We start from the raw sequence: 18924 nt of genomic DNA on the forward strand, positions 1-18924 counted from the left end.
GACATGCAGAAATAGTAATAATTTTAGAAATTAAGGTGCGGAGACAATAGCTAGGTCGTTATTGTTCAGAACTATCACTTATTATATGCAAATTAAGAAGTGAAATATGCAAATTAGGAGTTGCCGCTGATACAGCAATGCATTACCTCACCGCATATGTATAGTAGCCCTACCTATACTTATTCACTTCTGTTTTTAATCATTTTAACAAGTTATCGGGCAAACAAAAAGTACGTGGTGTCGTCAGAGTCCAATCAAGTCCTGCAATCAATCAATTCATAAGAGTTGAATGACACTTATGCAAATATCTATACAAATTGGTATACAAGAGGATACATAACTGGCAGGGTTCTAGATTCTACAACGCATCGCCGCAATAAATTATATGAATCTGAATCATAATTCTTATCATAGTCATCATTGTATCACGACCGGTTCACGATTCCTAGTCTGATAAAGAGATACAAGAACCAACTTCAAGTATTAAAATAAAACACGCATCTCATTTGCATAATAGATTATGCAATTTTTTTCCATTTTCTCAACATATTTTCCCCTAAAACAAAGTTTTGCTATCAAAATGTACCTTGGCGTAGTGAAATGTGATATGCTATCGGTCAAACAAAGTGTACATGGTGTCATCAGAGTCCGAGTAAAATTAAGCACTGGAATCAACCAATTCAGAAAAAAAAATACAACAATAAATTTTCAATTACGTATGCAAATTGTTATGCAAGAGGCTATACTACGACAGGCTTCGAGATTCCCCAACACATTGCCGCGATATAGGAATCTCAATCATTATAGTGATCATATCAAGACCTAAATTGATGATTCTTTTGTGACAAAGAGATACAAGAAAAAACAGCTATTAGAAATGCCCTAATAATCTAATTTGCATAATGAATTATACAAATAGTTGGCCATTTCTATGAATATATTCCCTAAAACAAAGTCTTGCTATCAAAATGTACCTGGCGTACTGAAATACAGCTAAGTTATCGGGCAAACAAGTTGCACATCATAGTGTCGTCAGAGTTCGAGGTAAATCAAGTACTGGAATCAATCAATAAAGAAGAACTGAATAACTTACGGAAATATGTTTGCAAATTGGTATTCAAGAGGCCGTAGACCAGGCAGGTTTCAAGATTCTTCAACGCATGCCGCAATATATGAATATGTTTCATAACAGATTACATCAAGGCCTGTTAATGATTCCTGGTGTGATTAAGAGATACAAAAATTAACTGCAACTACTAACCAACACACCTCTATTATCTCATTCGCATAATAAATTATGCAAATATTTACCCATTTTCTGTCCATATTTACCAAAAAACAAGTTTTTGCTATCTTAGTTATCGGGCAATCACATCACTATACATTACCCTATAGATTAGTGCAAGGTCACTTTATCCTTCCCTGTACTTTGTCGTTTTCATTGGATAAATTGGTTTATAATTATTTTCAATCTGCAGTTTCAATCTGCAAGTCTGGCAACTTTCATAAATCTCGTCTGCGAACATGATTTATGGCTTTTTTATCTATCTCTTCACCCATTCTTCAGGGTCAAAAAAAAAAAAATCCTGGTATCTCCGGACAGTGTCGGAAACAGAAAATAAGGATGACTTTGTAATTCTTCAGTCATCAACACCTTTATATTTTCGCTGTCGAAGAAACATAATCTGAGTCGAAAAGTCTATTTCTCAATCGAGCTTAATTGATCTATACATTCATGCAAGGTTTGCATCATCACACTGTTGCTAACATGCACACGCTGCTGAACATCGTAGGCCTGATTTGTGACATTTGCATCGAAACGTTCTGCATTGCTTTCGCATGCAAATGAAATCATCTCAAGGCAACTTTGCAGGATTGGAGCTAGATACATCAGTTGTACAGGCTGTAGGCCAGATCAAAACGTTCCCACCCATTATCTAAAGGTGAAGAAAGATCAGGTCTGGCACAGTGAGCAGGTTTTCTTCTTTCTTTCCTTTTTATTCAGGAGTATTGTCGTTGATCTGCTTCCGCGAGCGTTCAGTTTACTTTTGTCGGTAAAATGGCGGAACATAATTTTTTGTGTGTGTCAAAGGAGCTTGTGTGATGCATCTTTTGAATAGAATATAAGTTTATTCTTATAAAGACGACTGATAACAACCATGTCTTGGAATCCTTTAGTTTTCTTCTCGCACAAGCAGCATCCTTGATGATTATGAGTCCTTGATCACTTGCTTTACTAAGAGTGCTACTGTCAGTATCAGTCTGACTGAAAAAACACAACTCCAGCATCTACGGAAGAAAGGTCTCTTTGAGGTAGCTATCGGATCGATGTTATCTCTCCAGGGAACAAAAGTAACTTCATGTTCATGTAAATGGCGACCATTTACGTCTGATACGATGTGGAATCTTTTGTATGTAACATGGTTCCTAATGAGTATTCAGTATTCATTAGTTTTTACAAACCACTGGTCCTTAAAGCTAGAGGCCTATTTGCTAAGAATGTGATTTCTATGATCTGAATCACACCTCGTGAGATATATCAGAAGTCAGACACACAAGGGAACGTGGTGTCGTCCAGTTAAGAATAAATTGAAATGCATCAATACCTGGTGGTTATCACTGGCGGTATGTTATCCACGCATATTGAAAACAAAATAAAAAAGGACCAGGAAGGTGTAAACCCCTTATTTCGCAGACTGCACTGGCCGAGGCAATTTCAGAGTTCAAACTGTCTTGAAGTTGACTAAGTTACATTCTTTGAACAGATGTAGAAGGATCAAATCTAGGTAGATGTATGCCACACGTCTTTTTTTTTTCATTTCCTCTCCCTCACTGCTATTGTAATATCGTTATTTAAGATTATCATGACAAGGCGCGGTCAGAGTGGCAAAAGATCGCAAAGTTTAAGATCGTGAAGTCTTCGCGATCTTTTGTTGTCCGGTCACACTGGCAAGAGACCGAGAAGTTTGGCGGGGATGGCATTATAAAATGAAATATCCCTGTAGTGGGAAGTTTCGCGGAAAGTTTGCAGTCACACGCACTTGAAAAACTTTAAGATCTTAAAGATTGCGATCTTAAACTTTTCGATATTTTGCCAATCTGACCGCGTTTTTTGAGATCTTGGAGATCGCGATCTTAAACTTTTTGATCTTTTGCCAGTGTGTGATCGCGGCTATTCTACAAGCTTAACTTCCCATTGGATCCTTCTCCAGTCTTTAGAAAAAAAATATATGATTTCATCTAACGGACTTACAACATATTTTGTTTATTCATTGGGGCATCAGTAATGCTTGTTGTGATATTAAAGATGTTTTTCTTCGACTTGCAAGAAAAAAAAAAAACGCCTCAAGAGAAAATACTATAAAACCACCTATCCCATTTCAACCTATAGACGAATGCTTGCTATGTATAATCATATGTTATCATATATGAGAGTACCATGCTCTGGCTAACTGGGAAATAGAATTTCTGTGCTGATGTTACAGATTTGCATATTGGAACAATACAATAATGGATGTTGCATATGAACACGATGGCATTGATCAATGACATTTTTCCACCCCCTCCATAAAAAGTTGAGTCATGATCCGCGTAGAGAGAGTTTTCATGAATTCGTTTTGCGATTATCGATGTACTACGCAATATTGCGGCTATTTTGTATGTATTATGCAAATTAGATGTTAAAGGTCATTCTCTTGAATAAGACCCTTTTTTGTTTGTTTTGTTTTTGTTTTCTTGCCTTAGCGCAATCAATTTTGGTTAAGAATCGGGTTCCTAACTTGAATTAAAAAAAAAATCCAAAAGGACCTTTTTACAGGATTTGAAAAATAAAATCCCACCAGGGTATATAGGCTATTGAATTACTGCATGCACAAATTAAAAACTCATGAAGCATACATTATGATGTGCATACCAATTACAATATTTGCAATTTATTTTGATACCACTGAGAAGGGATTCTGGTATTTATCTAACCCTTAAAACCTGAAAGTCTACATATCTAATGTTTTTAAATTCCCTCTCACAAAAAATGTAAAAATTACTCTTTAGTGTTAATAATTATATATTCATCTGCATATTTCAGTCCTAATTTGCATAATTTTCAAAGAAATATAGGCCTACTATTTACCACCTGAAAAACGTTTATCCTTCAAGGTGCTAATTCCATTCTATGTACAAAGAATTGAAATCACTTTTTCCAGCTCATTTGCAAAAAACAAAAAACAAAATCTTGAAAATGCTTGTCTGAAATTGACAATTTCTGTGGCTGGGCAGCCATTTTGTTTATGCAAATTAGATGGTCAAGATTGGTGAATTTTGCTTGGGAACTGGAGTTTTCCTCACCCTCAAAACCTGAAAGTCTACATATTTAGTGTTTAACTTGCCATTCAAGAAAAAATTGTAACAATTAATCTTCCAGTGTTATTATATACTTATATATCTGCATATTTCAGTCCTAATTTGCATAATTATGAATAAAATATACAATTTACCACCTGAGAAACGTTTATCCCTCAAATTGCTAATTCAATTCTCTGTACAAAGATTTCAGATCACTTTTTTTCAAGCTCGTTTGCAAAGAATTTCTAGAAAATGCGTGTCCGAAACTGACAATTTCTGTGGCTGGGCAGCCATTTTGTTTATGCAAATTAGATGGTCAAGATCAGTGAATTTCGCTTGGGAACCGGAGTTTTCCTAACCCTCAAAACCTTAAAGTCTACATATTTAGTGCCTAACTTGCCTCTCAAGAAAAAGAAAAATGTAAAAATTACTCTTCCAGTGTTAATATACATATATATATATATATATATATGCATATTTCAGTCGTAATTTGCATAATTATGAAAGAAATATACCATTTACCACCTGGGAAACGTTTATCACTCAAATTGCTAATTCCATTCTCTGTACAAAGATTTCAAATCACTTTTTTCAAGCTTGTTTGCAAAGAATTTCTAGAAAATGCGTGTCTGAAACTGACAATTTCTGTGGCTGGGCAGCCATTTTGTTTATGCAAATTAGATGGTCAAGATCAGTGAATTTCGCTTGGGAACCGGATTTTTCGGATTCAGCATACTCAAATTAGGTAAAATAGCCCGGTTCCCAACTTTTACTCAAAAATGCCTCTAACACCTTTTTAGAGAGCCCTTTTTCAGAAATCCCACTAGACTACGAGTCAATGATCAGTGTATCGATTCTGCAGTGTCTGTAGCAACACATTTTAATGAGTATTTTTGTGCAATAGGTAGAAATATTGTATCAGAAGTGTCCAATGCATCTGCTTCTGTTTATACTTACCTGCGCAATTCCCATAGCCAATCTATGTTTTTTAAGCCTATTACTATATCGGAAATGTTAACTATTGTCAATGATTTGAAAGTAAATAAGAGTCCTGGTGATGACGATATTCACGTCAATGTATTCAAGAAATCAATATGTTTTATAATGGAACCCCTGTGTGCAATATTAAATTCATCTTTGGAAAGTGGGATATTCCCACGACAACTTAAAGTAGCAAAAGTAATTCCAGTTTATAAGAAGGGGGACAAACACCAGCTACAAAATTATAGGCCAATATCATTGTTGTCAGTTTTTACTAAATTGTTTGAAAAATTAGTTTATGCTCGATTGATATCATTTATTGACAGCAATAATATTTTGTATCATCAGCAGTTTGGGTTTAGACATGGTTATTCTACATATATGGCGCTACTTAAATTGATGGAAAGAATATCAAATGCATTTGAAAATCATGAATTTTTGGTCGGAATATTCTTAGATTTAACAAAAGCATTTGATTGTATAGATCATAGAATACTTATTATGAAATTAGAATATTATGGAATAAGAGGAAATGTTTTGAACTGGTTTAAAAGTTATTTATCAAATCGTATACAATATACAGTTGTGAATAATACAAAATCAGAATTGTGTTATGTGAATACAGGCGTTCCACAAGGTTCTGTACTGGGTCCTCTTCTGTTTTTGCTTTTTGTTAATGACTTGCAGTTTGTAAGCCCTAATTTATATTCCATATTATTTGCAGATGATACAAACCTATTTTTTTCAGGCCGGGATGTGCATGAAGTTAATAATATGATAAATTCAGAAATGCAGAAAGTGTATTCTTGGTTTACTGCAAATCGTTTGGTTATAAATATTGATAAAACATGTTACATGGTATTTAAGACAAAAAATAAGGTAATAGATGAAGATGTTTTACAAATATTTATAGGTAATGTCACAATCAAGCAGGTCAACAGAGTAAAATTTCTTGGTGTTACAATTGATGATGGATTAACATGGAAAGGTCATTTTGATGATATTTGTATCAAAATAAGTAGAATTGTTGGTGTCATAAATTATCTGAAACATATATTTCCTTTAAAAATTCTATTAACCATGTATCATACAATGATTTCCCCACATTTAACGTATTGTGCAATAATATGGGGTCATAGTTCTTTATATTTATTGAATCGTGTTTTGATGTTACAAAAGCGTGCAATAAGAATACTCTGTAATGTAGATCCGTTTGCACACACTGCAGTACTGTTTAAGAAATTGAAAATTTTGAAATTGATCAAATTGTGCAATTACAAGTGGCTACATTTATGTTTTCATACTTTAAAGGTGTCTTACCTGTCACGTTCCATAATTCGTTTACCCCAAATAGTGCAATCCATGCCTACAACACTAGATCCAACGAGATATGTTTACCTTTTTACAGATATAAGTTCTCTAAGACTACAATTAGATACACTGGAGCAAAATGCTGGAATGAGTTGCCAACTTTTATTAAAGAGAGTCCAACACTGTCATCTTTTAAACGTAAATATAAAATGTTATTAATACAAAGTGCAATTGAGTAATTATTGTAATAATTTTGCCACTTTTTTTTTCTGTGATGTTTCTTTGTTGTTTTTGTTCCTTGATGTATATTTGATGGAAATTGCGTACTATTTATTGTTTGTAAGGGAATCGGCCTCGATAGGCTTCATACAGCCTTTACTGATCCCTCACGTGCTATGTTGATTGTATATTTTTCTCTTCTGTTTGATTGTGAACGTGATGTTTTCTTTTTAGCATGTGAAATAAATTTGAATTTGAATTTGAATTTGAATTTGACGGTACCATGGTACCATTAAGTTGGTTATAAAATCTCTAAGCTCTGCTAGTATGAATGATAAATTAGAATCCTAATATGTCAGTTCCTGTCATGGTTCACAAAGCTATAATACAGTGAACAGTTTTCCATCATAGATCACAAAGTCGTACATAGCACAGGGCTTCTCTTCATGGATCACAAAGCTACCGTTACACAGAGTGCAGAATTTCTCGTCAAGCATTCACACCTATAACATGGTTTTAATTTGGAGGAGACAACCTTGCCACAAAATAATCAACAAAGCGGTAGTTAATTACTCCATCCTATTATCCATGTTTGAGGAGCAAACCCCCCCCCCCCCCCCACAAGCCTTTCTCTGAGATTCAGACAAGTTTGCATGCAGGGTGTAGTATATGCCTGCATGAATATGTCTTTGTGTACGCACACTGTGAGGCCAGATATTTTCGGGGCATGAAACAATCCCGAATTGGAGCCGACCATCTTTTTTCGCGACATGAAGTTTTCACAAATTCATTGTAAATAGTGCAAACGAGAATTTCCATGTGCATTTTAATTTCACGAATCCTGGTTCTTGCAAAATTCAAGAAACTAAAATGCACATTAACATTTCTGGCTTTACAGTAAATGTGCGTGTGCGTTTGGTTTGATATTGAGGTATCTGAAAAGCTGGAAGCAAAATCACAAGGCTCAGTGTACCTGACAACTTGACCCCTTCTGCGAGGGCGTACGGTAGGTAGGCAAAGATGAGCATGAGCCCAAATTCCAGAGACGGTGTGTTCCTCAGATCGATATGCTTCAGGAGGTGAGGTGAGAGTTAAAGAAGATTTGGATGCACAGTCACACTAAGAGTTCTTCATCTTTACCATCTTACAGGGGCCGTGGAACGGCTATTAACCTACCCCCCAGCCAGAAACCCACAACTTTTGAGGGGTTTCCCCCAGGATTCTTCTCATTGAAAGGGGGTGGGGAGGGGAGGGAAGCACTGACCCCTTAACTGACCAAACCAATCACAAGCACCCTATACTCTCATCAATTACAACCTCCTGAAGAGATTTCCATAGCCACTAATTACACCAAAACAATAACTATCATGACAACCATTTAATGGTAGGAGTTGTCATATTTTATCAAGCATATCAAACCTACCATAACCAATTGGTAAGAAAACTGGTGACCTAAAAAAGTTCTCTTTTTGAGCAAAATTGATCTTAAAGCATCCACAAGAGAGCAAGTACAAAAACTAAATACCCTTTATCTTCACAAGAACCAAAAAGTTTTATTTATCAAAGCAGTCTAACACTGTCAGATTTCAATGGAACATTACAAGGTAGTATATAATATACATTTGTGATCAAACTTTTCAATTTCTGAATAACTACCAGATTTCTGACTTTCCAACCAAACTCAGCATTTTGCAGTTTTCTGAGTTTGAGAATCTGTATCTCTATCATCATAAAATGGTGGTTACAAGTAACAAGTACTGCAAAAAACAGGAAGAGTATTCAGAAAAATTGTCTGAATGTTTTTTTTCCCAAAGGATATGAGAGCGCTGATCAGGCCCACTGCTATGCCAATCAAGGAAGAAGCAAAGAACATGAGGCAGAAGGAGCCCACAGTGTAGCCAAAGGCACTCAGAGCCGACATTTCTGCCATCTCAGGAGAGTTCAGGTTGATCACCGTACTGCAGCCGAAAGAGAAAAGATGGCAGATAAAAACTAATGTGTGTATATGTGCGTGTCTGTGTGTATCTATCTTTAAGTCTATCTACCTATTAATCTATCTCACCTATACAACTATCTATACATATCTCTCTACCTATCTACCTATCTATCTATCTATCTATCTATCTATCTATCTATCTATCTATCTATCTCTCTGTTTACTGTCATTTCATACATATTCATACATACTGGTACACGATGTATACATAAAGATATGCAGAAAAATACAGTCAAGTGCACATAGCATCTGCCAACAAGGAAAAGTTGTCAAGACATATCTCAGTCAAGCAGTTTGTAGTCTTCCGGATGCTAAAAAAATTACATACTGATCCGAGATATGTTTCATAAAGTCTTGAAGCACTAAAGCAGGGTTCCCATATATATGTGTGAGCACCAGGCATTAATATTTGTTTGAGAATGGTACATTATGCCACTAGGAAACTATTTATAAGGCTTTTCTTCAGCTCATTGCTGGAAATACCAAAAAGGATCACAAATCTCATTCAGTGATAAATATATTAATTCATATCAAAATAATGAACAAAGCTAACAAGGTATTCTCCGCCACTAAGCAATTCCATTCTGCCATCAATTATAACAATTTAATCAACATTTAAACAGACATGCAGAAATCATCACAGTGGTGATTGACTCACTTAGACAGCACAATGGAGACGGCGTCGTTCAGAATGCTCTCGCCAAACACCAACATGTTGAGCAAAGGGTGGACATCCAGGGCGGAGAAAATGGCCAGAGTGGCAACGGGATCGACAGCCGAGATGAGTGAACCGAAGGCAAAGCTCTCCACCAGCGTCAATTCGTAGGCAACCTTGGCCTGCATGGATGGATGAAAGAGGGGGAAATACAGCTGATATCTTCAAGGCTAAAAACTGCTTCACATATGTTGGCTTTCACTGGTGAAATCATCACTGGAAATAATAGACCATTTTTCTACTGTCTTTAAATCTCTGAATTTCTGCTTTTCTCCCAAGAAGCATACCTAAGAAGAAATCCACTTAGAAATTAAATCGATTTCATAACAAAGAGAAAAAAAAATGTGTCTTTTCCTACTTATTCTCACCATCCCTAAACAATGTAATAGCATTTCTCCTTGGATTATTACAGGACAAGTTCACCTTTTAAGTTATACACATGTGGATTGAGAGACTTCAGTTATAAATAGCAGAAGACATTAGTTAATGTTTGAGGAAAATCAGACAATTCGTTCAAAGTTATGAATTTTTGAAGTTTCAGTGCTGCCATTGCTGGATGAGAGGCTTGTGATGTTACATGCTTTTTTATTGTATATACTTCGATATGTTTGATAACTTGCATTTGTTGGTTGACTCTCACTTTCATTTCGTTGCCTCCTCTTGGTACACCTTATTAGGGCTCGCTGCTTGCTCAGCCATCCCCCCCCCCCCATACTGTTGCTATTTCACTCTTTTCCTTTCTTTATCCCTCTGTTGTTCCTTAACTTGTTAGATGTTGCCTCCCTATTCAATGCTTATCCTTCAGAGGTCTCCACCCATGGTCCTCGGGATCATCACTGACCCTCCTCTGCCTTTTGTCTGTCCACCCTCCTGCTCTAATCCCCCTCCCTTTACCTGGTGGGCTCCTTGCCCATGACCTCCTACCCTCCCCTTTTGTTTTCTTTGTTCTTTGTCCCTAGCCAGTCCCTGACTGTTCTTGTTGTGTGAGGTCCTTATATGTGATTGCTTTCTCTGCCTGTTTGTCATATTGCCTCTGACGACAATTCTGCTAGGATCAAAAGCTCAAGTCCCTTTTTGACTCCATGCTAGAACAGTAAAAGAAAATACAACACATTTTCCCTTTTCTCACATGACAAAAGAGCACTTGACTTGCCTCTCTCCGAAGGCAGGAAGAAGAAAAGTCAAAGGAAAGTGTGCTTTTTTTTTCAAAAATTGAAATTTTGTTGAATTCTCTCCATATTTTCCTTCGTTAAACACATGTGACATCATAAACAGTATTAGTCTTCTCATCTAGCAGTGATCAGGTGCCCACAAACTTTTAAAAATTCATAACATTTAAATTGATTGTCTGATTTTCCTCAAACTTTTAATGATGTGTTCTTCTAGTATTGCTGCATTCACTCAATCCATATGTTGTATAAACGTGAATTTTGTCCTTTAATGTTAAGCTAAAAAAAAAAAACTCACAAAGTGGCTCACAGTCACGGCATTCATGTTAAGTACAAAATGCAGGCAAATCAAACCACTGATCAATATATTTTCTCTGAGAAAACAAAAGCAAGAAAGCACCCATAGCCTCCTTTTAATATGCATTCCTGTGATATCCCCCTCTTCATGAAAAAAAAACCCCAAAATGCTTTGATGACCAGAATTCTTAATGTCAGGGCAGATAAATAACGGTGATGCGTGATACCCATAATTCACACCTGCCAAGTCACTGGCACAGATGAAGTTTCATAGCTCTCTTGCTATTTTTAGAAGGCCAATTTTGGACAGTATCATCATCTGCGTGGTGGTGAATCTAATGCACGACTGTTTCTGGCTACTGTGTACACTATATGCACATAGATAAAATTTAAATCATTTTTGCCACAATATGTTGCTTAGCAGCTTGAAAAAATAGAATAGAAAGAGATTTCAACATCTATGAAAATAAAAAAATCTTAAGATTTGACACATACTTGAATTGCAAAAAGATGCTATGTGCATGTCTGTGTCCGCATATGTATGTATAGGCCTATATGAAGTCAATGGCCCGAATTCACGAAGGTGGTCTAAATTTAAACCATGGGTTATGTATACTAAATATTTCTTCTGCGTAGATATGATTGACAGATTGCGTACGCTAACAGGCATCCAGTCAAAAAACGTGCATTGATGCGCGCATGTATTTTAGACCATGGTCTAAATTTGTACCATGGTTTAAGTTTAAACCACCTTCGTGAATTCGGGCCTATGGGTACAGTATGTGTGTATGTGCATGTCAGAGTGTGTCTGTGAGTGTCTGTATGTCTGTCTGTATGTCTGTGTGGTACAAGGACTGACAGTTTTCATGAAGATAACTTACAGCATACAATGTAAATGTTCTCCTCCTCCAAACGGCCATGCATCAAAGGCAGCCATATGTTTTCTGTGACCACTGCAATGCCCCCTCCCCCCCCCCCCCCACAAACACACCTAATGCACAGACAGCATTTGCCTACCATGGACAGGGTGTCAATATTTAAAATTAGTATTCTGTGGGCAATATATCAAGGTGTATAAAAATGGCCATGATAGACCCCAGGTTTACACATATTTGCTTGAGCTGCTGACTTGCTAATTAGCAAGTCTTTACTATCCATATTATCCCTGCTAGCTCCTCTAGTTATGTTTTATCAACTGGTCAAATAAATAACTAATTGACCATCCAACCAAATTGCATACAACCATGCATGGATATATGCATGGATGGGACTACAATATCCAGGACATGCAGATGACTTCAGAAGGCAAATTACTTTCGCTAATAACTTTCACAATAAAATGCTACCAAAAGAAGAGCACTGTATTACGTTAACTTGGGTTTAACTGTCTGCCTGATTTGGACTGTTGGGAAAAGTTGACAAAATATCTTCACACATACCCCAAAACAGCTTAATTATAGACAACCCATGGAGCTACAAACGTACAAAATGTATAGCTCCATGGTCAACCTAAGGTTTTCAATGTTTTTTGATGATGATTTTTTGAGATAATGAGAAACCTCTTATGAAATATCAGGGGTCGCACTTAACTTTTTTTTTAACTACCCAGGCGGACTACTTAGAATCAATTTTGACACTGTAGCAATATTTTGGCTAGCCAGATGGACTAGTAACTTCAGAATTTTACGATTTTTAGCTAGTTCGATGTGATTTTGGGTGGCCAATGGCCAGCGGACCATCGCCAATTTCGAACCCTGAATATGAAAGAGCATATACCGTCAACCTTGCTTTTAAGTCGACCTTGCATACGTGGAATAATCATCTTGAAAGTCAAAGGTCTTTTCAAATCCTCTTCTATTTATATTCTATTGCTTCTAATCCCTCAAGTCAAATTTTCTCCATAGTTGAAGCTATTTCTTCAGTCCAAATAAATTCGACTTGGGTGAGGTTGATTGTACAATATTCACTGACTGCTGCTCATGCAGCATGTTTATGAATTACCATGTAAATGATTTGGAATTTACTACAAACAGAATTCAACTTACATTGATATGGAATCAAATGAGTATATAATGTTACTTTCTTTCGTCTTTTTTTTTGTGTGTATACATTGCCTTATTAACTACATGTACAACCATATGATATTTATTCACTGATGAAGACTTTTTTTTTCAACTTTTTTCCCTTCAAATATGAAAAAATGTAATGGAAGTAGAGTTATATTTTCCCCAAGTGTAACATGATATGGAGTTTGTTTGCTTATTTTGTTTTGTTTGTTTCTTGCTCAAGAAAATATTACTTCCTCCTTCAAGTCTGAAAATAGTACATTACACCTTCTACCAGCCAAGATCTGTGTAATATCTTGTACCAACCAGTAACTTTTAGAGGCTGCTGTCTGTTATCGCAATCAATGACTTCCCTTAAACAACTCATTTTTACTGGTATACGAGGATGTCTCACGGGGCAAAAAAAGTCATCTGCTGCTCTCGACTAGGCATTTTTAGAGAACATGTATAATTAGAAATATATTGGGGAATTCAGTGAAAAGTCAAAATGGCACAGCCAAGTCATTGCAAAACTTCTCTACACCATTACATCAAAGGTGATAAGAAACTGGATAATTATGAAACTACATATGTACTCCAAAACCATATGGTAATTGTCAAATTACCGACATAATACAATTTGATCATGTCCACCCACACAAACAAATCATCTATGAGTAAAGCATGGCATTTTACAATATATGCATATGTTTGTGTGTGTGTGTGTGTGTGTGTTTGCAGCGGTGTATGTCGATGTGCGTATTATATGCCACATACTCTAACGTCTTGTGGTCCATTTATGTTCACATAGGCACGACTTATATTTTTGTTCGAGCTTTATAGTGACACTTTAAAAAAAAAAAGAGATAATAAACCAGAATTAAATCTCGGAAAATATCATAACACTATATCCCAAAATGTGAAAACATGTCCCAGTTTATGTATTTCAAGTTAAATGAGGGGATTGAAGCCACTTTTTCTCGGGGGGGGGGGGGGGGGGGGAATGATTGGCGGTACCATGGAATAGTGCAGTATTCTGTGTCTGTTTCTTTTGAAATAATACATTACTATAAGTGTAAACATGTGGGTCCTCTGACTCTATCCATAGCCTTATAGAAAAACATATTGATACAGTAGCCACAGTTATTCTAATTGTCTCATTCAGATGTGTAATCAGTGTATTGCATTCTACTGAAATGAAATATTACTAAAAGTATCTAACAGTAAAGATGGATAGCAAAAATAAGTTTAAACTATTCCATTACAGTGATTCAGTCCCTTAAACAAATTGGCACACAATGGAATATGTTACTATGAAAATTAGCCAGACCACATTAATTAATTGCTTTGTAGACAGATTTTAACATGATTAAGTAACTCTATCACACTTTATCCGTCAGATGCGATAGGTTTAGAATGTTAACCGGTAAATGGTTGATGCACCTGCTGATGCACCCCATGCTTTGCTCTGTGATGAGTGAAACACTGATGTGCTCAAGAGACATGGTTTCCCCAGAGAAATCCATACTTCCTTTCCAAAAAGCCACACAGCTTCCTTCTGGTATTAACTCTCCTGTCTGCGACATATTCCTCCCTTAAGGTATTAGGCTGTACAAGTAGTGATTCAGTTGTTACATTCACACAACATTCCAGAACTTCAAGTGTAGCTCAAAGTTTTAAACTTCCATCTTCCATGATTAGCTTTTAGTTTCGTACTCTGTAGACACACTTGAAGGTTTGCTATCTTAAAGATTACTTGATGATAATGTGTTTTTTTGAAATCTCTGCATATTTTTAGTATTTTATTGGTTTCCCTGTCTCTCAAAACATACATGTATAGAAGAGAAGTGTGTATTGGCAATATCTACTTGCAAAGTTATGTGAAAAATGGGAAATAGCAGCCATTTTGGATGCCAGATTGGATTTCGGAAAGTGTCCAAGTAGGATTTATGCGAACTATCAGTATGTTATTCTAGACATATTTCAGGACCTATATCCTGGGGGAAAAAAACCAAACAGCTTGTTAGCAAAGATGTCCAGGCTTAATTTGACCTACTGATCTTTACCTAAAGTGTAAATTGAAAAGCCATTCTGGTCACATGGTCTATTAAACAAGTTCATTCTTTGTTTGAGCACGAATTCCATTAATTGTTATGTTGGGCAAGCTCATGCTTTGTGAAATGGGCATGTGACCAAATTATGAACTGGCATATATTGAGGCCTGTGTGCAGTGTACACACAAAGTGTGGCTGCATGCCAACGATTATTGGACTCGACACAAGCATCTGATACACATCACTACGGGAGAAAAGACCCGCACTCACCTTTCCAAGCAGATACACACCACCTCCAACAACCAGCGTTGAGATGAGCGTGCCAAAAATGGCAAAGACGAGGATGGAGCCAATGTTCTGGAAGAAGTTTCCCTGGGAGACGAATGAAAATAAAGGAAGAAATATAATATCAATTGATGCAGGTCAAATGTTCCACAACACTTGTTAAGCACTGTACAGTCCTTATAAAATGCACCTGGATTGCTTGAAAGTAATGAAAGCGACAAAGGATATTAACATTGATGTGCTTATTCATACAGCAAAGCCTCATCTGTGTGTGCGTTTTTCTTGAAGGCCATACTCAGTGCCACATACTTTATAACGTTGTATACTTGCGTCAAGATGGAAAGAGTGGGTATAACCAGGGAGGTTCAAGAGATGGAGTCACAAAGTTGCCTTGACACTAATACTCCCTTTGATCACATGTTAAATGTCACCACTCAAAAATATTTAGAGCATATAATGTGCCAAAGTGATCGGCTTCAGATAGGAAGACAATTGATTCATGTCTCATTGCATAATGACCAGCCACCCAAGAAGGATTATAAGTCTTTATGATGGTAATTACTTTTTCATCATCCCTATTTATAAAGATGAGCAGTACATATAGGTAAAGACACATTGATTCACGAATAAAAATTGCGCAAAGATTGATGAAAATCAAAATTACATTTATTAAAACACTGCATATAATGTGCCAAAGTGATCGGCTTCAGATAGGAAGACAATTGATTCATGTCTCATTGCATAATGACCAGCCACCCAAGAAGGACTATAAGTCTTTATGATGGTAATTACTTTTTCATCATCCCTATTTATAAAGATGAGCAGTACATATAGGTAAAGACACATTGATTCACGAATAAAAATTGCGCAAAGATTGATGAAAATCAAAATTACATTTATTAAAACACTGCATATAATGTGCCAAAGTGATCGGCTTCAGATAGGAAGACAATTGATTCATGTCTCATTGCATAATGACCAGCCACCCAAGAAGGACTATAAGTCTTTATGATGGTAATTACTTTTTCATCATCCCTATTTATAAAGATGAGCAGTACATATAGGTAAAGACACATTGATTCACGAATAAAAATTGCGCAAAGATTGATGAAAATCAAAATTACATTTATTAAAACACTGCATATAATGTGCCAAAGTGATCGGCTTCAGATAGGAAGACAATTGATTCATGTCTCATTGCATAATGACCAGCCACCCAAGAAGGACTATAAGTCTTTATGATGGTAATTACTTTTTCATCATCCCTATTTATAAAGATGAGCAGTACATATATGTAAAGACACATTGATTCACGAATAAAAATTGCGCAAAGATTGATGAAAATCAAAATTACATTTATTAAAACACTTTCACACCATTCAGCTCCGATTCATACTTAAATTGCACTTGTTTCTGGAGGGGATTGACTTTCGTTTTCTTCTTCTTTTGAATAAGCCTAGAAATTATGTTGACGGCCTCAGTATTGGAGAAGAACAAAAATGTCCCAATCTCACACCATGGACAAAATATTAGGGAAGCTGCATACATGTAAAAGAAAAACCTTCTCTTCTAGATTGCTATACACTATACAGCATGTTACTGGCTAGTGATAAGGTACCTTTTTTGTTCTGTTTCTGTTTATGGTATAATGCCCATAAAGCATAATATAGTCATCATTATTTGTGTATTCAGAAAAGTTTTAGAATGCACAACAGGTTAAAGCAATGGGAGTTAGTTGTTGTTGTTTTTTTTAAAGAGAGACATGAATGATGATAGGTAATCAGAGTTGTCTGTATGACATGAGGTCACAAGATTCACTTATGTTCAAATATGAATGAAAAGACTCTTGTTAAAAGATTTCTTCCTCATTCTTTTCAATTTCAGTGATTTAGTAGTTGACTGTTTGTATTTCTTTGTTATGCTTTATTAATTTCTAATGTTATAAATTTCTAAGCAATCAATTCACCTCTACTTGAGTGAGCACTGATGAAATTACTTCCTATAGGGCTTCACACAAATAAAGTCAATCATCAATAATACATTATAATCACATTAACCCACTGAGGTCTAATTTTGCTACAACATGCACTTCCCATACACACCTGCCCGAGTATAATTGGGACTCATCCTCAACGGGTTAAGCTTCTGGTATAATTATCATAACTAAGTAACCAAGCTGTGGTTGATAAAGCTATACACTTCAAGTGGCATTGAACAACACACATGATGTATGACTCAAGCCACCGAGAACAGGTGGTGCTGATATTGCAAGTTTGTATATCCTCTCTTGAAGCAATCGCAGCGGACTACAAACAGTGAAAGCACATACACCTGTTGTATATTGCCAGTACGTGAGACATATTATGACAGCAAAGTCAATTGTGCGCAAACTCAAATATAAACTGTAACAGAGATGGAGAAAATCACACAACTGTTATATGCCTTCTACCTGCACCATGCAGTATCTTGATTGATCTTGCAAGCTGAGCTACATGTTACATCCAATACACATTCAGGCATTGATCTTTTGAAAATGCTTTCTCAAAACCATACCGTTGCTACCTGCATGTAGTGGTAAATACAATTACTTTATTCTGCCTAAAGCCATAAAATGTCGATTATTTTCAACTAATTTTTTTATCTATATTTCAAGAAATCTAGAATTGCTATGGCTAAGATACAAGCGGTGGCAAGTATTGGATATTTCCTGTCTAAGATGCATTTAATGATGTCATTAAATCTTGGTTTCATGTTGGCACTCAGTACACTGTATCCATTAAGCAAAAAAAAAAAAAAAAAAAAAAAAAAAAAGACAGAAATGAGCCATAAAGGCTTGATGGTTTGGTAATCAAGTTCTGGATACAGGGTGAAATCACCATTAATGATGACAAGCCAGATTGGCTACCAGTGCAGGCGTGGAATTAACATGGCTCCCCGCCAACTGGCAGAATTACTAAAGAGGGTGCTTTTAGGAACCTGTTGCCATGGCAACCTCCATCATGCATCATCATCAGCAAAGTAGGGCCATTTTCTGTCATTTCTCTACTGCCAGCCTAGGAGAGATGCAATCAGTGGCAGTGTGTCCAATGCCAAATGATCTACGTAGTGCTCCTGTAGAGTGCAGACTTGTGTGGACACAGAGAGGTATTTCCAGACAAGCCATTCATGCATCTTTATAGGCTTAGTTTTCTCAAGGGGAACAAAAATTGTAATTTATAAGTATTATTCAAATCTTTTCTATTTTCTTATTCTGATTTGATTTGATTTATTTCTGCATTCAATCAGATACAAATTGAACACAAATTTTAATAGTACAAAGACAAAGAATAGCAAGTGCAGTGAAATAAATTGATAAGAGCACACAAATAGATGTACACATATAAGTGATTGCATTGAGCAGTATACGTACACAAAAACATTTAATAAAATAAAATATACATCATTTTTCAGTAAATGACAGAGATAATTGAATGCAGGAGACCACCATCATCAGCGATAAAGCTTGAAATGG

At 36.1% G+C, this 18924-nt stretch overlaps 1 protein-coding gene across 1 annotated transcript in view; it reads right to left on the bottom strand.

The window, feature by feature from the left end:
- The window catches only part of LOC140233346 (sodium/hydrogen exchanger 8-like), a 44951-nt gene that overhangs the window by 17111 nt on the left and 8916 nt on the right, over positions 1 to 18924 (bottom strand). The window contains exons 4-7 of the mRNA XM_072313453.1: positions 15399 to 15500; positions 9507 to 9685; positions 8672 to 8810; positions 7826 to 7931 (exon numbers count right to left, since the gene is read on the bottom strand). Coding sequence (XP_072169554.1) covers positions 7826 to 7931; positions 8672 to 8810; positions 9507 to 9685; positions 15399 to 15500 — 526 coding nt within the window. The remainder of the gene's footprint in view (positions 1 to 7825; positions 7932 to 8671; positions 8811 to 9506; positions 9686 to 15398; positions 15501 to 18924) is intronic.

This window comes from Diadema setosum, chromosome 9 (genome assembly GCF_964275005.1).
Source record: "Diadema setosum chromosome 9, eeDiaSeto1, whole genome shotgun sequence".
Classification (NCBI taxonomy): domain Eukaryota; kingdom Metazoa; phylum Echinodermata; class Echinoidea; order Diadematoida; family Diadematidae; genus Diadema; species Diadema setosum.